This window comes from Molossus molossus, unplaced genomic scaffold (assembly GCF_014108415.1).
Source record: "Molossus molossus isolate mMolMol1 unplaced genomic scaffold, mMolMol1.p scaffold_m16_p_24, whole genome shotgun sequence".
NCBI classification, from domain to species: Eukaryota; Metazoa; Chordata; class Mammalia; order Chiroptera; family Molossidae; genus Molossus; species Molossus molossus.
Genome location: NW_023425360.1, coordinates 12,143,430 through 12,164,183, shown reverse-complemented (window position 1 = coordinate 12,164,183; position 20,754 = coordinate 12,143,430). Strand labels below are relative to the sequence as shown.

Below are 20,754 nucleotides of genomic sequence, written 5' to 3'. Positions count from 1 at the left end.
ACCGGTGGTTAGAGTCGTCCTGTGCACAGAAGGGTTGCAGGTTCGATTCCTGGTCAGGGCACGTGCCCAGGTTGGGGCTTCAATCCCTGGTTGGGGTGCCTACAGGAGGCAACCGATCACTATTCCACTCTAACATCGATGTTTCTCTCTCTCTCCCCCTCTCTCCCTTCCTCTCTCTCGAATCATTGAAAACCATGTCCTCAGACAAGGGTCAAAACACTGCTGTCGTTCTTGTACCTAGCTTCACTCACTCTGCATGCTTTCTTCCACGGGAAGAGAGCTCTGTAAACAGTTCTATGTGTATTGTGACCCCCAGCAAGACGATAGCGAAGGTGTCTTCCAGGCACGGTCATTATGCAGAACGGCCGAGCGTGCGTTTTATGCGGTTTCACGCTGTGAGTTGCTTCTGCTTGGATGTGAGAGCCCATTAGGAGTCTGTGGGCTCAGATGCATTTCAACTGAAGTCTTCTCTGTTTTTTCTTATTAAAAAAAAAAAGTTTTTATTGATTTGAGAGAGAGAGGGGGGAAGGGAGAGGGAGAGAGAGAGAGAAACATCAGTGAGAAACATTGATCAGCTGCCTCCTGCACGCCCCCTACTGGGGATCAAGCCCGAAACCTGGGCATGTGCCCTGACCACACAACGAACCGATGACCTTATTTTAATTTTTTTTTTTTTTTTTTTTTTTAGTATGTGCCCCTAGCGAGAACCAAACCTGGGACTCTCTGGTCTATAGGCTGACACTCCAACCGCTGAGCCAAACTGGCCAGCAAGACAATAGATAATTTAATTATTATTGAATATGGTTCAATTGGGTTTAGAGAAAGAGGAAGGGAGAAGGAGAGAGAGAAACACCGGTAATAGAAACATCCATTGGCTACCTCCCATAGGTGACCAGGAATCGAACCCCCAACCCTCTGTGCACAGGACACCTCTCACCAATGAATGCAGCCACACTGGCCAGGCCAGGGCCATGTTTTATTTATTTTTTTAATCCTCACCTGAGGACATTTTTGCATTTATCTTCAGATAGAGCAGGAGGGAGAGAGGGAGGGAGAGGGAGAGAGAAACATCAATGTGAGAGAGACACATTGACTGGTTGCCACCCACACGACCCCAACCGGGGCCGGGGACAAACCACAACCAAGGTACATGACCTTAGCGGGAACCGAACCGGGCCTCTCCGGTCGGCGGGCCAGCACTCTAACCACTGAGCCAAACCGGTCAGGGCCAGGGCCATGTTTTAAAAAGCCTGTTCCCTCCACCACCAGAATCCACCCACCGTGTCTGAATCTCTGTCACATGGCATCTCAGGTCCTTTCTGAGCAAGGGCCTGCCCCCAGACAGACAGCCCCCGGGCAGAGCAGTTCACAGCCTCCGCAGCCAGAGGGCACCCACCACCCCGCTGGTCCCGCCACACTTCAAGAGCGCGAAGCCGCGGGTGGCGGGCTCCAGCGGAAGCAGGGCCGAGGCCTGCCGGGAAAGGAAGCATTGGAATCAGGGTCCATGAACGCGGCCTGGGCCTTGGGGTGGTGGTGGTGGGGGGCCTGTGCTACGCTTGGCTCCTGCCTCCGTGTTCCCATCTGTGAAATGGACTCTGATGCCTCCTCCCTCCCAGGAGTGGGTGAGGAGGGCCCAGTGCAGACACAGGTGGGCCCCTGGAAATCTGGCTGCGGTGGTGGCCTGGGCACGTGCACAGCGGCCTGGGACCCGCGGCGGGAGGGCCCTGACGGCTGCCTCTCTTCTGCACCCAGGCCCCGGCAGAGAGGACTGCATTCACTGTGCGGCGTACTTCCAGGACTGGAAGTGTGTGCCCGCCTGTGGCGAGGGCTACTACCCGGAGGAGATGCCGGGCTTGCCCCACAGGGTGTGCCGCAGGTACGTGCCCGGGGGGTGGGGGGGCTGCCTGTGCCAGCCCAGGGGTGGCAGGAGGGCGGAGTCTGGTAGCCCTCCTGCCAGGGAGCTGGGGGAAGGGGGTGCCGCAGTTCACACCGGGTGGGTCTGGTGGGCAAACAGGAACTGTTTACGGAGGAGGGACCCCTGCAGGTCAGACTTGCCAAGGTTACAGCTAGTTGGGGCTGTCACACCTCTGTCCATTTAAGGAGCGTTTGTTTCTTCAGCAGGCACCGTGTAGCTGGGCACCGTGTAGCTGGGCACCGTGTGCCGGGCACCATGTAGCTGGGCGCCGTGTGCTGGGCGCCGTGTAGCTGGGCATCGTGTGCCGGGCGCTGTGTAGCTGGGCACCGTGTGCTGGGCATCGTGTAGCTGGGCACCATGTGCCGGGCACCGTGTAGCTGGGCACCGTGTGCCGGGCACTGTGTAGCTGGGCGCCGTGTAGCTGGGCACCGTGTGCTGGGCACCATGTGCCAGGCACCGTGTAGCTGGACCAGGGCAGGAAGCAGGTCCCAGGGCCTGGCTGGCGGTGCTCATGCCCAGGAGCAGACCACAGAAGCTCCCGCCTGCGTCATTGGGAATGAAGGTGGGCAGCAGCCCGGAGCGGTGGAGACCCTGTCACTGGGAGTTGGACTCAGAAAAGGCAGCAGGTGCAGCCCAGGCCCATGCTCGGCCCAGAGCAGGCAGGTGCACATTCAGCTTCTTCAGTGAAGGGCCCACAGTCCGTAGTTCGGGCTTTGCCGGCCATACGTCCCAGTCAGGACAGCGAAGACAGGAGTGTGACTGTTCCATTAAACTGCTAGAGGTGGCGAGAGCCCGAGTGTGCCAACCCTCCCCTGAGGGCACAGTACTGTCTTAGAAATAGCCCTGGGTCCCATCTCCGGGGCAGGAAGCTGAGCCTGGTGGGCAGCAGCAGCCCCGGGCCAGCTCCAGGACCAGATTGGTCGCATCCCTGGGGGTGCCTCATTCAGAACCCCGAGTGCCTGAGAATGTCCAGGAGAGTGGCGTCCCGGACACTCAGCCTGTCCTCGGCTCCTGCCACCTGGCCCTGAGCGCCTCCGCCCTCCTGGGACAGTGCTGCTGGTCAATGGGCAGCAGGACACGCGAACCTTGGCCAGGGCTTCAGGTCCGGGGTTGGGGCCTGGCGCGGCGGGCCTCCTCCCCAGACGGCAGCGGCGCCCATGTCCCCGCACAGGTGTGACGAGAGCTGCCTGAGTTGCGAAGGCTCCAGCAGGAACTGCAGCCGATGTAAGGCGGGCTTCACGCAGCTGGGGAGCTCCTGCCTCGCCAACCACACCTGCAGCAACGGTGAGCTCCAGCCTGGGCCTTAGGGCTTACGGGGCGGCCCTGGGGGGCTCTGCCCGCCGGCCTCCCTCCAGGGGGGGAGAGAATATGCCGGAAGGGCACCCTCTGAGCAGACGGGCCTGCCCCTCCTCGACGTGACCACCCTGGGACTCCTCCCTCCCCTGTAGGCCTCTCCCACTGACCAGGGAGGCACAGTCCGGGGTCCTGAGGTCTCAGAGCCCCCAGTCCAGGCCCGTGGACCACAGGGAGAACCCTGTTCTCGAAGCAGATCGGGAGACGGGCGTGTTGTGAGAACAGGAACTTAGAGGAGACCCGAGACCAATCTGGGGGGGTCTTTCAAAGGCCGGGAAGCCCCCTCCTTAGAAAGTCACGCACCCAGGTCATGATGTGTCCAGCCCAGGAAAGTGAGGCAGTCGCAGGAATGGCAACACGTCCCCAAAGCCAGGGGGAGGCAGGTGTGCGGGCTCCCCGGCCCTGCCCCTTCCAGGCCTGCCCCCGCACCCTCAGGCTCCCTCTGCATCTCCCCTCAGCACAGCTGTCGGGACACAGGTGCACGTGGGCACTGAGACCCCAGGCACAGCCCAGATGTTCTCCCAGACTCCGCCCATTTTACCCCACTCCCGCGGAGCCCTCGTGCATCTCCAGGACTCATGCCCTGTGGCGCCTCTGCCACGCCGGGCTGCCCACGTGTCACAGGCGTGGCCTTGAGGGCTGCCCTGGCCGCCACCTTCACTCCCTCCATGTCCCCCAAACCCTGGCCTGGCACGCCATCGGGCCGGCACAGTGGGATGGTGGGGACAGTCGGGCAGGTCCCCAGGTGTGACGCGTCCCCCTTCTCTCTCCTGGCGGCCCCAGCTGACGAGACTTTCTGCGAGATGGTGAAGTCCAACCGGCTCTGCGAACGGAAGCTGTTCACCCAGTTCTGCTGCCGCACATGCCTCCGGGCCGGGTAGGGGCGCCCGGCCGCCCGCCAGGGCCAGGCCGCTCCCGTCGTCCGTCTGTCCGTCCTCCTGCCTCCCGACTGTGGGCCACGCCTGTTCCCGGGGCGGCACCCTGCGTCTGACAGTTTCTCTCCCAGGAGCCAAGTCCTGCAGCCGCCTGTGGGCACCCAGACCAGGTGGGTGGTGGGCTCCAGGAGGTGTCCCTAAGATGGTGATGTCCCCGCAAACGCCTCTTGCTGGCCGCATCCTTCTGGCAGATTCCGAACGGGAGCCACACGGGTCCTGGGGACACACAGCTTCGGAGCAGCTCTGGGACCATGAGTTACTGAATCTTCAAGACCAAAGCTGAAAGTCAGGACCCTTGGCCTCACGCATCACCCCTTCCCCAGGCTTTCGACCTCTCCAGAGCAAATCTCAGCCCACAGAGCCTGGCTGTCCCCACGCGTGATGAAGGGCCGAGCCGAGCTGCCACAGAGCAGTGGGGTGGTTCGGTCAGGCTGTACATAAGATAGATTTGGGGGGCATAAACTGACCACCGGGGATAGAGCGTCTATTTCTACATAGTCAGTGACTTTTAACATGGCTGTGGCGTCTTAGAGTCAGCACCCAAACCCGGAGGGAAGGGCCTTCCCGGGAGCACCCCCCTTTCAGGGAGCCGGACGCCCCTGTTACCACCTTCTGTCTGTGTCTCTAGGAGTCTCGTGGCCCGAATGCCCACTTCCACCTGACGCAGAGCCTCCTGAGGAGGGTCCCCAGGAGGTGTCCCGGGGGCCAGCCAAAGGGTGCCCAGTGACCAAGCAATTCCTCTTACCGAGGTGTAAGCCCAGCCCAGGGATTGTTACCCGGGCGCATCCCATCTCGTGGAATCGCTGTTAGAACACTCTTGGCCTCTGCTGTCCGGGAGACTCGTTCTCACGGTGGCTGTCCCCGTGTCTGCGTGTCCTGTGAGCCTAACCACACGGGGATCTCTTTCTGCCAAACCTGTGTCGGCATTTTATAAGCTACATGTTCTGATTTTTACCGACGTTAATTATTTTGACAAATATTTCATATATTTTCATTGAAATGCACAGACCTGCTTGATCGAGGCTCCCTGTAACACGGGAGTAACATTTGCCTTAAATTTCTTCGAGCTTCTACCTTCTCCGTGTCGTCCTGCTCCCCCTTTGACCGGAACGCACCCGACTTGTCCCTGTGAGCTGGGGGAGCCCCGCAGGTGTTGATCGAATCCACAACTCCGAAGAGGAAATCCACAGAGCGAACACAGTGTTAACCCTGAATGAATAAAAGAGTTAACAGCCCACAGCAAAGGAGCCTGTTTGTTTCTGAGGCGCGGTGATGCACCGTGCGGGCCATCAACGCAGAAGGTCTCTGAGTTTGAGCGGGTGTCGGTGTAACAGAGTCATGGGAGGAATTCCAGAGTCAGCCCTAGGGTGTCCAGTGGCACACACACCCTCTTCAGGCCACAAAAGCCTGGCGGGGTGGAGGGCGCTGGGTACAGGGACCCTCCTTTCTTTCTGTCCCAGATGGCAGCCTCCTAACGCTGCCAGGTGTGACTTAATTAGGTCCCAGCGGGTCTGCTGCACAAAGACGGGAATCCCTGCACCCGCAGGTCCCATGCTGCAGGCATTTTTTTTTTACCAGGGCCTCTCTGGCCAGGCAGAAGCTCGTACCTGCTAGGAATCCTTCAGCTGCACATAGAGGACACGCACCAATCAGGGTTGACTCTGAATTTCAGGGAGTGGTGCAGCTGGGCCTGGGGAACCCCAGGAGCAGCATTAATGTCCCTCTGCATTGGAGCAGCGTCCTCTCTCCAGTGGGCGGGACAAACGGCAAGGCCACCGGCACCTCCCAGGTGAAATCGGCACAAATCCAAACCCCTAAACAAGTTTTCTGAGGCTGCTGCTTGGCCGTGGTCGGTCTGCCCCGTATCCGTGCTCACCTGGTCCCATCAGTGTGGCCACAGGGACAGGCTCGTTCCGCAGAGGAGCGGGGTAAGTCACACACCCGACACTGCCCACCGTGAGCACGAATCCACCAGGACTAACAGGAGCAGGCGGTGAAGCCATGAGTGTGTTCGGCAAACAGTAGACCGGACCCGGCTGAACAGATACAGAGTCAGTTTCCCCCATGACACAGGAATTAAAGCCAGCAGCTTGCTCTGGCCAGTGTGGCTCCGCGGTTAGAGCTTCTGCCCGTGCACGAAGGGTCGCAGGTTCGAACCCCGGCCCTGGCTGAGTCATGCGGGAGGCAACCAATTGACGTGTCTCTCTCACATTGATGGTTTTCTCTCTCTTTCCTTCCCTCCCTCTCTCCATCTCTCCCTCCCTCTGTTCCATTCTTTCTGACAATGGAAAAAATATCCTCAGGTAAGAATTGACAACAAAAACAGCAGCTTGCTAACTGCCCCTGGTGCAGGGCACTGTTTTGCCCCTAGAGTTCTTTGCCTAAAGAGCCCACATTCTAACATGTTTAGAACTGAAACAGACGCCTGGCTGGGTGGCTCAGTGGATGGAGCGCCGTCCCATGGACTGAGGTCCCGGTTCAATTCCCGGTCAAGGCACGTGCCAGGGTTGTGGGCTCGATCCCCAGTAGGGGGCGTGCAGGAGGCAGCCCATCCGTGTTTCTCACATCAATGTTTCTATCTCTCCCTTCCTCCCTCTAAGAAAGTCAATAGAAACGTTTTTTAAAAAACTGAACCCGAAATAAGGGCACCAGCACAATAAGCCAAACAGGCAGCCTTGGAGCACAAGTACCCTCCCCCAAGTACTGGGCCAGCTGTCTGGGGTGGACCGTGCACCGGGGAGGTGGCACCTGTTCGCAAAGTCCTAAGGCCTGAATACCCCGTTACAAGGACTGTCCACGTGGAGTGTCTGCTGGAAGGTCCTGACCATGAGTGGCTCTGTGACAGTCATGGGTCCTCAGTCTGTCATGTCACAGAACGGGTCTCACGGGTGGGAAGTGACTTGCTTGGGCCACACGCTGGCAAACTTCTCCCATCCGTGTGTCCTGGGAAGGAGGCAGGCTCTCTGCAGCTGGCCGAACACAGCCATGGTGCATCTGTTTGAAACCAGCTTTATTTCCAGGGACTGACATTTTTCTGACCCTGTCCTTCAGCACCTCCCAGTGGTCCCCAGGTTCATATCCCATCTCACCCAGGCCCCTGCTGACAGTATACCTTGTAACTCTGCAAAGGGCCGGGGAGACTTCTATTTGTTACAGAAGACACACCTATAGGAGGAAGGGGGCTGAGCAGAGCTTTAAAAAAACAAAAGATCTAAGTGTGGCCATGGCCCGGCCAGTGTGGCTCAGTGGTTGAGCGTCAACCCTGCACCAAGAGGTCCCCAGTTCAATTCCCGGTCAGGGCACATGCCCAGGTGGTGGGCCTGATCCCCAGTGCGGGACATGCAGGAGGTGGCCAGTCGATGTTCTCTCTCATCGATGTTTCCATCTCTCTCAAATCAATCAATGAAATAAATGTGGCCAGCAATGTAGTTCCCTTGAACTTGAGGAGACTATCATCCACTGCTTTTAAATCATTTACGAACAAGCAGGACTGATGGAAAGCAACACACTAAAACTATGCTCTAGCATCCCGAGGTCCTGCCCAGCCAGCAGGGGGCGTCGGAGTGCTGGTGGCCATGGGAAAGAGGAGCCTGCCCCAGTCCCTGTCCTTCCTGGTTGTCTCAGGCCTTTCCTGACGCCCATGCTCCGTGGCTTGTACATGGATGGTCAATGCTGAACACCCACCTCATACCCTGGGATTCAGTCCCCCCCCCACCCCAATATGTCACAGCTATACTGAGGGTGAGCAGAGACCTCCTAGGCTCCCTGTTGAGCAAACAGGAGCCCAAGCAGCCAGAACAGAGATGTTGCCCAAAACAGTGCTTCTGGACCACAGGCGATTTGTGTCTCCCTGAGGTCATGTCACCATATCTGCAGATATTTTGGGATTACAATTGGAGGAATGTACTGACATGTAGTGGGTTGAGGCCAGGGATGCTGATAAATGCACTGGAATGACAGGACGGCCCCCACAACAAAGAATTAGCCAGCCAAAAATTGTTGACTGCTGAGGTGGAGAGACCCTAACCAAAAAATATCAAAAAAGGAAGTGTACTCAACTGCATGGAGATACCCTAAAATTAATAAAACTGCCTAAGCTTGATTTATCCCTTTTTATGTGCTGAAGCAACAGTAACCCATGCAAATTTCCTTTTTATTATTATTTTAAAAAAATGTTTTTCCCCTCCTTGATTTTAGAGAAAAAGGGAGAGAAAGGGAGAGGGAGAAAGGGATAGAAACATTGATGAGAGAGAACATCGACTGGCCACCTCCTGCATGTCCCCCACTGGGGATCGAGCCCACAACCTGGTCATGTGTTCTGACCAGGAATCTAACCGGTGACCTCTTGGTGCATGGGTTGACACTCAACCACAGAGCCACACCAGCTGGACAACAAATTTCCTTTTTAAAAGTAACAAAATAGCCCGGCTGGTGTAGCTCAGTGGATTGAGTGTGGTCCCAGGCACCAAAAAGTCACCGAATGGATTCCCTGCTCAGGTTGTGGCCTCAATCCCCAGTTGGGGGTGTGCAGGAGGCAGCTGATGGATTTTTCTCTCTCTCCTTCTCCCTTCCTCTCTATCTAAACAACAGCAAACAAACCAAAAAAACCCCTCTATTAAAAGTAAATAAACCCTTAAAAAAAAAAAAAAATCCAGCAAGTAAAACCAGATCTGTGGTCTAAGCCCGCCACCTTGCGGTCCTCTCTGGAATTACGTAAAGTTTGGATTGTCTTAACTTTTTATTTTGAAACAATCACAAAGCAAAATTACAAAAAAGTTACTAGTACAGAGAAATCTTTTCATAAACAGTTTGAAGGCAAATTACTGGTATGTTTCCCTATTACCTCCCAAATACTTTAGAGGCTATTTCCTCCTATAAAAAGGACCTTAGCCGGAACAACCATGAGAATCAGGAAATTTACATTGATCCATCACTAGTGTTCAATCCTCTGACTGGATTCACATTTTGCCACTTGCCCCAGGAATACCCTTAGCAAAAAGATCCAGTTTAGACCACACTTTCCGTTCAGAATCATACTTTGCATTTAGTCTTCATGTCTCTTCTTCCTTGACTTTCGTGACCTGGAACCTTTTAAACACTACAGGCTGCTATTTGTCGTTATTTGTCGCCTGCCCCTCAGTGTGTTTGAGGTTTCCTGATATTTCTATTCAGTTCATGTGTCCCTGACAGGAGTCTTACAGAAGTCATGCCATGTTCTTCTCAAGGCATCCTAGTAGGTGATACAGGATTTGGGTTTATTCTGGTGATAATAACTTTGATCACTAGATCAGGATTTCCCCTCCCTTCGCTATGAAATGAAGCCCGATGACGATGTCCACTAACAATACTGTCCAACACTGTGGTTAAGATCGCAGCCAATGACAGGGCGAGACGATAAAGAACTGGAACGGACAGTGTAAAAGGAGAAATAACACCGCCATGCTCAGACCGGAGGCTTTCGGAACTGTTCCTTTTCTGGACCCCGGCGGCAGCTAGCAGGTGTGCTCACTCCCTGGTCTCCGTCCCGCTGCAGACTTCTGCTCCGGCACTTTTCTGAAATCCTGCATCAAGTTAAACATTTCATTAGCTGAAGACCACAGGCCTAACCACAGACTCCACAGTGCCCGGTGCCGGTTCTCACGTTGCAGCCCGGGGCCCAAAGCCCAGAACCTGGACGGGCATCTGAGGTCCTGGGCCCACGGTGGCCGCCCCTCCCGGGTGGAATGAGCAGTCACAGCTCTCCCTGCACCTCCAGGTGCACAGGTACGTGGGAAAGTCCCACTCGTGGGCTTGAGCATTTTGCCTAAGTAGCGGGTGCAAATGTGTCTGAAATCAGGGACCCTCCAGACACCAGATAGGGCCGCAGAGGAGAATGAGATCGGAAGCGTGACTCTTCGATTGCTTCGGCCTGGACGTCGAGCCGCGCGCGCATGCGCCGGTGCGATTGGTGCTGCCTGGTGGCGGGGGCGGGGCACGCCGGGAACGCCTGTCTGGCCGCGGGCGCGGAGCACGCCGGGAACGCCTGTCTGGCCGCGGGCGCGGAGCACGCCGGGAACGTCTGTGTGGCGGGAGGCTGCGGGCGCCGCGCAGCGGAGCGGGAAGCGGCAGGATGGTGAAGCTGACGGCGGAGCTGATCGAGCAGGCGGCGCAGTACACCAACGCCGTGCGCGACCGCGAGCTGGACCTGCGGGGTGAGTCCGGGGAAGGGCGGGCCGTCCGGGGCCTCGCCGCGGGTCCGCGCCCGGCCGCGTGCGCCAGGGCTGGGCCCAAAGGGGGCGGGCTGCGCCAGCACCGTCCCGGCCGTAGTCGGGCCGCGGTGGCCGAAGGGCCGTCCCTGAGGCTCCTCCCACGGCCGCCTTGGTGAACAGGGACTTTGACTTGCTTCCCGACCCACACCCGCGGGCCTCGTCGGGCCGGTTCTCAGCCTCATGGCCGAGAACATGCGCAGTGGTTGTCCCGGTGCAGCGCGAGCGGCTGGTTCTAGGGAAACGCGTACAAGTGATATCGCGAGAGTACAGGTGGCGCGTGGGTTCGTTATCTCCTGGGCGAGGGAGGAAACAAAGGCCGCGAGCAAAAGCGATTGCTTCGCGCGTGTTTCCTTATTTAGCGTCGAGCACAGGTGTGTCCCTTCCCTCCGAACAGTGGATCGAGCGAACTGCCCCGCCAGGGGTGCCGGGTGTAAAGGATGAAAACTCGGAGCTGTTTGCATTCCTGCAGCCGGTCGACCCTAGTCAAGCTTGGCGAGAAACCGGGGGGCAGACCGCCCTCCAGTCAGCCTATCAGGAGGCTCCTTTGGGAAGGACGCGCAGAGAACTTCTTTGGGGAAAAGATAATATAGTGTGGGCCCGGAATTGGCCCTGCGCGGGGGAAACGGGGTCTCAGCCGCAGTGCTGCGCTCTTTGCTTTCTGCTTACAGCCCTTGCTGCCAAAGCCGAGTATTATTTTTATCAATTTACTTAGTACGTCTGTATTGATTTTGGGGAGAGAGAGAGAAACATTGATGTGAGACACATGGATCGGCCGCCTCCCGCACGTCCCCTACTGGGGATCCAACCGGGACCGCTCAGTCCATGGGAGGAGGCGCAATCCACTGAGCCACACCGGCGGGGCATGATGAAATTTACGTTTATTAGAGAAAGACTCCATTCAAGCTTAACTGACCCCTCGCGGTATCTTGGCGCAGAGTGTTAGGACAGTAATTTGGGGGTAGCACTGGCTTTGATGTAGCCCTCTCAGCTCTGAGCTGTGGCTGGAACCTGGGCTGGGTTCATTCCTTTTAGTCCAGCTTCTTACACAATAATTAGACCAGTCAATGAGAACTTGAGTGATTGCCCACAGAGTGATTTACTGTTGTGTGTAAACCAGGGAGTGAAGTAAGGGGAAACTCCTGATACTATTGACGACATCCTGATGAGTTCCATGGATGCAAGAGACCCGTTGTCCACTGCGTGTTAACAAGGTCTGGACACTGGCTGGGAGCAAATCCTGGTGTAAATCCTGTTATGTCCCTTCACCAGCTCTGGGCCTTGCTTAGAACAGGAGAGGCACCTTGCAAATGGTCTTACACATGTCAGCTACCAGCGTCACTCGTGGTGACTGTCCCCATCATCTGTGTCCTTGTCACGACCACTGTTGAACCGGGGCTTCATGGCAGCCAGCCTGAGCCTCTCCTGCTCCTTATTGTATGTCAGTGACTGGTAGGTAGCATTCAGCATAGGTGCTGGGCAAACACTTTGAGTGCATGCTAGCTTTGAGTCAGATTACCAGGAAATACTGCTGATGTTTTAATATGCCTTTTAACTCTATTAACATTTGTGGGGGTTTTTCCCCTCTGTTTCACAGGATATAAAATTCCTGTCATAGAAAATTTGGGTGCGACCTTAGACCAGTTTGATGCTATTGATTTTTCTGACAATGAAATCAGGAAACTGGATGGTTTTCCTTTGTTGAGAAGACTGAAAACATTATTGGTGAACAACAACAGAATATGGTAAGTGTCTGCGAGTGGAAAGTGTTTGGCTTTTTTCCTAGTGTAAATAAATGTTTTGGGTCCCTGGAGTTGTAGTACCTGCTGCAGTTACACTATGTGTTTCTTCTTAAATGAGAAACGAGCTACACTTTGCTCATACAGATCAGAGCTTAACTCGGGTTTGGTCTACACCAGCCGTTTTCAACCCTCTTCATCTCATGGCGCACACGAACTAATTAAAATTCTGACCAAAAAAATATAGGTATAATTTTGGTTCATTCACACCAGACGGCTATTGTGGCTATTGTCATTTTTTTATTTGACAGTCTAAGGGAAAAGAGATGGTGTCCCTGATTAAGTAGTCAGGTATTGCAGGTTTTAGTAACTCTGGCGGCACACCAGTTGAAAATCTCTGGTCTGGATTTATTTGCATCTATGCAGAAATCTGGTGCATTTATATATTTACAGTAAGCTTCTGGTTTAAAGGAAAACCGTGCTGCTTTGCACACATTTGGAAAAGGCACTTTTCTCCTGCGTTAACCATTCCCTTGTGGCACTGTTCCTGTCTGTCTTGTACCTGAGCTGGGAACACAGAACCACTTGTGTTTCTGTGCCAGCCGCACAGAAGCCATGATGAGAGGCAGGTGGTTTGTTCTCCACGGGAGTTTCTCCTTTTTTTAGGTTTCATTAAACAGTGTGGTAGCGAGACAAGCCCCGACACTCTTCAGGAAGCTTGGGTTCTAAAGTCATGTCACTTCTTCTTGCCACTTGCGAGTCTGATATCTGGGCAAGGACTTAAGTAAAACTCTCAGCTTCCATAATTATCACTTTTACTAAGAGTCTGTCTGTCTTGATTGTAGCCGTATAGGGGAAGGGCTGGACCAGGCTCTGCCCTGTCTAACAGAACTCGTTCTCACCAACAACAGTCTTGTGGAGCTGGTAAGTTGAATGGGGGAAATGTATTTGGAGGGAGGAGTTGGAGGTACAACATTCTTACAGAAAACTTGGAAAATCCAGAAAATTATCTCATCATCCTTTGTCTTTGTCTTTTTTTAACTCAAGATCTGGGCCTTTTTCAGTTATACATATATTTTGAAAATATGTTTTCCCACTCTGAAGGTTGCCTTTTGACTCTCTTGGGGTGTCTCCTGATTTCTGTGTAGTCCAGTTTATCACTTTGTTACTGTTGCTAGGGTTTTGGATACCCTGTTAAGCTTCCTCTGCCCAGGGTCATGGAGACAGGTGTCTGTGTTGTCTTTTAAAATTGCAGTGTCCAACCCGGCCAGTGTGGCTCAGTGGACTGAGTACTGTCCCATGGACTGAGAGGTCCTGGTTCGATTCCCCTTCAAGGCACATGCCCGGGTTGTGGGCGTGATCCCCAGTAGGGGGTGTGCAGGAGGCAGCGGATCAATGTTTCTCTCTCACATCCATGTTTCTATCTCTCTCTCCCTTCCTGTCTCTTTAAAAAAAACAATAAAAAACATTTAAAAAACAATAATAATAAAATTGTAGTGTCCAGTATGGTGGCCACTAGCCCCAGGTGGCTGCTGTGAGTTGAGATGTACTAAAACTGAAATACACACCAGCTTTCAAAGACTTTACTACCAAAAAAAGAAAAAAGAGTGTCAGCTATCAATGATTGTGCTATAGTGATGTTGAAATGATAATATTTTGGATGATAGGTTAAATAACATTATTAAAATTAAAATATTTTTCTGTATTTTTATTTGACACTATTACAGATGTCCCCATTTTTCCCCCTTTGCCCATCTCTACCCAGCCCCCAACCCCCTTTCCCACTGGCCATCTCCACGCTGTTGTTGGTGGGTACTTATCAGAGTTTAAAGTTAACCAGTAAAGAATCCTACCTCGCGGAAATTCGTTTATTGCGGTAGAGTCTGGAACTGATTAACCGCAGTAAACCAGGGCCCTCAAAAACAATACAGGGTCCTTAAACATTCCACACCCCTCTACCTGTTATATGTTAATTATATATTTTTGTTTGTTTTGTTTTGTTTTAATCCTCACCCGAGGATACTTTTCCACTTTTCCTCAGATAGACTGGGATGGGGAGAGAGAGAAAAATCGATGTGAGAGGGACACATCGACTGGCTGCCTCCTGAACGACCCTGACCAGGGCCAGGACAAACCATAACCAGGCACATGCCTTTGGCCAGAATCAAACCTCTAACCGCTGAGCCAGACCGGCCAGGGCTTTATCTTTAAACAACCATCAAGACGTCACCGCCATTGCAATAGAAGCTGTTATGGCCGAGATTTTTAAGTTTGAGAAGCTCAAGTGTATTCATTCAATAGACATTTATTAGGTGCCAGAGCAGTAAGAAAAATAAAAGACAAGATGAGTCCTTGCTCCAGAGGCCTCACCCTTTCAAAGTATCAAAATAGGGCGTGGTATCTGTGCTCTTACCTGAGGCTGTTCTTTTACAGGGTGATCTGGACCCTTTGGCATCTCTCAAGTCCCTGACTTACCTAAGGTATGGAAATTCTCTGCGGTGGTAACAATGAGGGCCTTTAAAATAACATCTTTACCAGCCTTGACCTTAACACACCAAGTCAGGAAAAAGCATCTTTTACTTTGCTGTGCATCGATGCCTGAAAGTAAAGTAAGCTAACAGTGACCGTAAACTGGAAATGAAAGAGGTTTAAAAATTATTTTTAAAGATTTATGTTAAAATTTATAAATAAATATTTTAAATTTGTCTTATACCACTTAAAAAAAAAAAAAGAACTTTAAAAGCAAATATCGCATCCCTGGCCCAGGTGGCTCAGTTGGTTGAGTGTCGTCCCGTACGCCAAGAGGCTGCCAGTTAGATTCCCGCTTAGGGCACATGTCCAGGCTGTGGGTTCGATCACCAGTACGGGGGTGCAGGAGGCGGCCAATCAGTGTTTTTCTCACTTCTTTAAAGTCAATATAAAAAATACATATGTTGCAACATTTCCTTTGGGCCCAGTTCTCTGTTAAAATTTCCCTGATGCTACTTAAGTTGTTAGACATTGAAGTTAAATGTGAAGATGAGTGGACTTTTCTTTAAACCTCTTGAATGCTGCGCTGTGAACAAGACATGACATTGTTCCCTTTCTTGTAGTATTCTCAGAAACCCTGTAACAAACAAGAAGCATTACAGACTGTATGTAATTTACAAAGTCCCCCAAGTCAGAGTACTGGATTTCCAGAAGGTGAAACTAAAAGTAAGTCGTATTCTGTTGATTGTAAGTCATTATCAGTTCATGATTTTGATATTTGTAACTGATTTTTAATATTGCTTAATGAGTTTTACTATTGGTTTGCAATAACGTGGGAAAGAAAATGTTAAGTCAGATATTTTTCCACAGCAGAGGGTGTGTCAGGGCTCCGAGCTGAAGCTGTCTGAGGTGGTGTTGGTCGTGTCGGGTAGCACAGTCTAGAGCCCCGTGAGCACTGTCAACAAGAGACTGTTCCACTGGGGAACTCCACAGTGTCCAGTTTTCAGCAGCTTTCGTTATTAGAATGATTTCCCTTTATTGGGAGGGTTTTGTTTGTTTTTTCCTACTTTTATACCTCAGTTCTTTGGGAGCCCCACCTCGAAACGAGGACAAGGGGTGTTTCTTCAGTGAGCTCACCAGAGAAGGCAAGACCGCAGTGTCTCCTTTGAACATGAAATTGGCTCTGGAATTTTTACCAGCCCGATTGTTTCAGAAGAGTTTCCTTCCGTGTTTTCTGAGGAATGCATCTAAATGCATGTGCTATTCCTATTTCCATTAACTCTGTGTGTGGTGTTGCTGTAGGAGCGTCAGGAAGCAGAGAAAATGTTCAAGGGCAAACGGGGTGCACAGCTTGCAAAGGATATTGCCAGGAGAAGCAAAACGTAAGATACGGACATCCGACTTCACTCTACTTCCCCTTCAGAAACACTCTGTCTGGCAGTTTGCCTCCTGCAGAAGTAAACACAACACTGGGACTGACCCAGCATTAAATTGGCGCGATGTTAGCCTGGCCATCAGTGGTCCTGTGTCCTGAGATTTCTACCAGGTAGCAGAGCAAACCTTTCAGTGTTCAGCCTTGCTGTCACTTTATGAATGTCCTACTTTCTCTGGGAAGATGACCTGAGTAGTGTTTCTGAAGGAGACAGTTTCTTGTATCAGTTTGTTAACAAAGATAAGATACTACACTGGTTGAATTACTTTCAAAAGCTTTTGAAAGTAAAAGAGAAGCAATTTCTGGTGGTCTGGATTTGACAGTTCTATTGTCCCCGCCCCTCCAGTTTCAGTCCAGGTGCTGGTTTGCCGGCTGACAAGAAGAAAGGCCCGTCACCAGGGGACGTAGAGGCGATCAAGGTAAACGATGTGTTAGAGCTCAGCCTCGAGGGCTGCCAGGGCCAGGACAGGAACTTACCTGACAGTCCAGTTCTGGATAGTGCGGGTGTTCGCCTCACGGGTGTGGACCCAGCTCTGTGTTTGTATAATGAAAAACTAACTGGACGTTCTTACTTGACCAGACTTTGACTTGGATGAGTTACATGAGCCGTTTGACGTGGAGGCAGCTCTGGTCTTTCTCTTTTTCCCAGGACGTGTGTTTGGACAGTTAGTACCTTTGTGCCATGTCGGCGTCTGCCCTAGTTTTTACTTGCAAAGGTTTCCTGTCTGAAAGATCCTGCTGGGCGGTCAGTGAGAAGTCCTCATTGTATAAAAGTGCCTCCTAGATTATCCAGTAGCTGGTCCCAGTGCTGACCTTGTAGGGCATATGCAGTGATTCTTTTCTCTCCTGTAAGAGGGTCTGTGTTTCTTTACCAGTTCTGGAAATTAATGATTTGGTTTTTGGGTCGATTTCAATGTGCCCATAAAATTCTTCCCCCAACACAGAACTAGTTAATGTTCCAATTCAAAAAGTTGCTGGGAATTTCTATAGGTGTTGTCTGGGTAATTGATAGACTTGGGTGAAAGTGATTGTCCAACTCCACTGTGTGTCCCCAGAACGCAATAGCGAACGCATCGACGCTGGCGGAGGTGGAGCGGCTGAAGGGCTTGCTGCAGTCGGGCCAGATTCCTGGCAGAGAGCGCAGAGCAGGTGAGGACAGCGTGTCCTGGCTCCTCCCAGACTCACGTTCCGCCCAAGGGATTCCCAAGTAGTTCTGATGCTGTGGCCCAAGAATGCCAGGATGGTGCCTCGTTACCCTCTCATCTGATGTTCACGAAACCCAGTTTTCTTGCCCAGCTGGTGTGGCTCAGTGGTTGAGCACCAACCCATGCACCAAGAGGTCGCTGGTTTGATTCCTGGTCAGGGCACATGCCCAGATTGTGGGCCCAGTCCCCAGTGAGGGGCATGCTTGAGGCAGCCAGTTGATGTTCTCTATCATCCATGTTTCTGTCTCTCCCTCTCCCTAAAAATCAATAAAGAAAAAAATAATTAAAAATTTTTTTTCTTTATTGATTTTTTTTTTTTTTTAATTTTTATCCTCACCCGAAGACATGCATTTATCTTCAGATAGAGCAGGAGAGAGAGATGGGGGAAGAGAGAGAAACATTGATGTGAGAGAGACACATAGAGTGACTGCCATTCACACGACCCTAACCAGGGCAAAGGCAAATCACAACCGAGGTACATGCCCTAAGTGGGAACCGAACCAGGGACTCTGTGATCCACAGGCTGATGCTCTAGCTCCTGAGTCAGACCTGCCAGGGCTCTTTATTGATTTTTACAGAGAGAGAAAGGGAGAGGAAGAGAGAAATATCAATGAGAGAGAACATCCGTTGGCCTCCGCCTTCACGAAATCCCTTTAAATGTTCTCTGAAGATAAGTGATTGACGTAGAATATTATGTTCTAGGACCCTGGGGTTTTTCTGTGTTAAGTTGACACAAACATCATTTCATAGCCATGGAGTGAGACTGAACACTAGAGGAAACCATGTGGACTCCACCCGTGTATACACAGGCTTAGTAGTTTGCAACGTGGGTTTGGGAGTCAAACAGCTGGAGGCTCAGACCTCAGCCTTACCAGCTCTGTCCTGGGGTGCATTTCTTAGTCCCCACTTAATCCTTTTATGTGTGTGTGTGTGTATTTTTTTTAATTGTTTTTTTTAAGAGGGAGAGAGAAACCAACATCAATCGGCTGTGTCCTGCATGTCCCCTACTGGGGATCTAGCCAAAACCTGGGCGTGTGCCCTGACTGGGAATCAAAGTGTGACCTCTAGGTGCATGGGACAATGCTCAGCCAGCCGAGCTGCACCAGCCAGAGTTCAAGTTTTGCAGTAATATCAAAAAGGAATATCCACAACTGTTGTAAAGGCTAGTGAAATATTGCTCCCTTCTCTAATGACATGTCTGTGTGGCTGATTTTGTGCACACCCTTCAATGAAAACTACTGCCACAGGTGAAATGGTGAAGGCAGGACAAGAGTGACTGCTGTTTGTCTTATTGCACAGATAGGCAGACATAAAAAAGGCCAACTTGCCCTGGCCGGTTTGGTTCAGCGGTTAGAGTGTTGGCCTGCGGTCCGGAGAGACCCGGGTTTGGTTCCCACTAAGGGCATGTACCTCGGTTGCAGTTTGTCCCCGGCCCTGGTTGGGTCATGCGGGTGGCGGCCACTCGATATGTCCCTTTCACGTCGATGTTTCTCTGTCTCTATCTCCCTCTCACTCTATTTGAACAAAAGGAAAAATGTCCTCGGGTGAGGATAAAAAAAAAATTTAAAAAGGCCAACTTTCTCACTATTTGTGTTTTAGAAAATATCATTTGGGTTTTTTTTGCTTTTTATCTTCACCCGAGGACATTTTTACATTTGTCTTCAGACAAAGTGGGAGGGAGAGAGGAAGAGAAAGAGAGAAACATTGACGTGAGAGAGACACATCGAGTGGTTGCCACCCACATGACCCCAACCGGGGCCGGGGACAAACCGCAACTGAGGTACGTGCCCCCAGCAACAACCAAACCCGGGACTCTCTGTTCCACGGGCCAACGCTCCAACCACTGAGCCAAACTGGCCAGGGCCATTTGTTTTTTATAAAAATAGAAACAGCATGAAGTGGATTTCTTGATCTAATGAATATTATTTTATTATAGAGGGAGGGAAGCATTGATTTGTTGTTCCACTTATGATTCATTTGTTGCTTGTACGTGGCCTGGCTGGGATCAAACCCGCAACCTTGGGTTATCAGATGGTGCTCTAACCGACTGAGCTACCTGACCAGGATGAATTACTGTTTTTTAAAATATCCCCCGTAAATTCTAATACAATATTGATAAATAAATGTAGTTTTCACGCTAACAGAAGGTCCGTGGATCCTAAAACTGAAGTATTTGAGAACCACTGGGCAATACAAAGGCAGAGCAGCATTCTTGGGAGAGAACAGCACAGACAGACCCATGGGACAGCCCTGGCCAGGTGGCTCACTTGGTTACAGCATCATCCTGTACACCACAAGGTTGTGGCTTTGATCCCTGGTTGGGGCGTGTGCGGGAGCCAACAGATCAATATTTCTCTCTCTCTGAAAATAAAAAAGTAAGGAAAAAAGAAGTGATAAAAGGGAGCTTGCACACTGAATGGAAGGAGACCTTGCGAGCCAAGCCCCAGGCACAGGGAGAAGGTGGCGGATGAGTAAGCGCCCATGTGCACAGGTCAAGCAGGGCACTGCAGGCCAGGTGCTAGGGTGGGGGTTGAGCTTGACTTTCAGAAAACACCTGTGCCATCTTTTCCTGTGGGGGCTGACTGTCCCTTTCAGTACCTGCCTGGGACGATGGTCTCTGGACTAGCAGCTCCTGCAGGGCAGCGGCTGCCCCTGGGCTCTCCGCTTGTGCAGGGCCAGGCGCCCAGGAGCCTCACAGAGCATCCTGAGCAAGCACATCCTCTGAGATCCGCGTGACTGCCGTTGTGTTTGTCTTCAGGCCCCGCCAACGACGGTGACGAGGAGATGGAAGAGGACACAATTGCAAACGGGTCCTGAGCGGCCTCAGGCCGTGCATGCAACATGCCGCTGGGGAGTCCTGCCTCGTCGGGTCAGTGAAGAGGAGCGGATAAGCGTTGCTGGGATGCTCCACACTGCTGCTGGTCATCGTTTCATGTACATTTTGAAATTGAAATGCCTGTTTTTTTACAAATAGATCAATAAAGGACACTCACTGTGCTGCTAGGTCACAAGTTACTGTGCTGTGTGTACAGGTGTCTGAACTTTTAAGCTGGCCATGCAGGAGGACACCATCTCTAAGTTGGCTTCTGGTCCTCTGTGAAATGTTTAGATTTCTAAATCCTGAATAAAACAAGATTATCTGTGTGCTTCCAGTGATTGTCAGGAAGAGTCTGCTAACTGGTTTTTCTGTAGAGAATAGCAGGAGCTTCATTACAGGCAGCCGGTCTTCAGGGCCCTGCAGGGATCAGCAGCCCTCGGAGGGTTTACTCCATAAGCATGCGGATGAGTTACTAGTTTGCTTGTCAGCTGCTGGAGTTCACCCAGAGCGGTCTGTTCCAATGTGGAGGACAGCAGAGAGGGTCACGGCTCTCTGGGCAGGCCAAGGTCAGCTTCCTCCCAGCTCCCGGATGCATGACTGCATTGCTCACCCTCTCGTGGCCAATTTGGGCCACTGCAAAGCT

At 51.9% G+C, this 20,754-nt stretch overlaps 2 protein-coding genes across 3 annotated transcripts in view; both read left to right on the top strand.

Annotated features, from left to right (window-relative positions):
- Positions 1-5,433, top strand: part of PCSK6 (proprotein convertase subtilisin/kexin type 6) — a 120,438-nt gene extending 115,005 nt beyond the window's left edge. For both annotated transcript variants that reach the window (XM_036277842.1, XM_036277841.1), the window contains 3 exons: positions 1,753-1,876; positions 3,087-3,199; positions 4,052-5,433. In XM_036277842.1, coding sequence (XP_036133735.1) covers positions 1,753-1,876; positions 3,087-3,199; positions 4,052-4,149 — 335 coding nt within the window. In that variant the 3' untranslated portion in view covers positions 4,150-5,433. The remainder of the gene's footprint in view (positions 1-1,752; positions 1,877-3,086; positions 3,200-4,051) is intronic.
- A 4,819-nt stretch (positions 5,434-10,252) lies between these two features.
- On the top strand, positions 10,253-20,445 carry SNRPA1 (small nuclear ribonucleoprotein polypeptide A'). The gene is made up of 9 exons (XM_036277854.1): positions 10,253-10,394; positions 12,046-12,193; positions 13,033-13,111; positions 14,621-14,667; positions 15,280-15,382; positions 15,959-16,038; positions 16,435-16,507; positions 17,144-17,237; positions 20,052-20,445. The coding sequence occupies exons 1-9, from the start codon at positions 10,313-10,315 to the stop codon at positions 20,108-20,110; spliced, it is 765 nt and encodes a 254-aa protein (XP_036133747.1). The 5' UTR covers positions 10,253-10,312; the 3' UTR covers positions 20,111-20,445.
- The last annotated feature ends 309 nt before the right edge of the window (positions 20,446-20,754 follow it).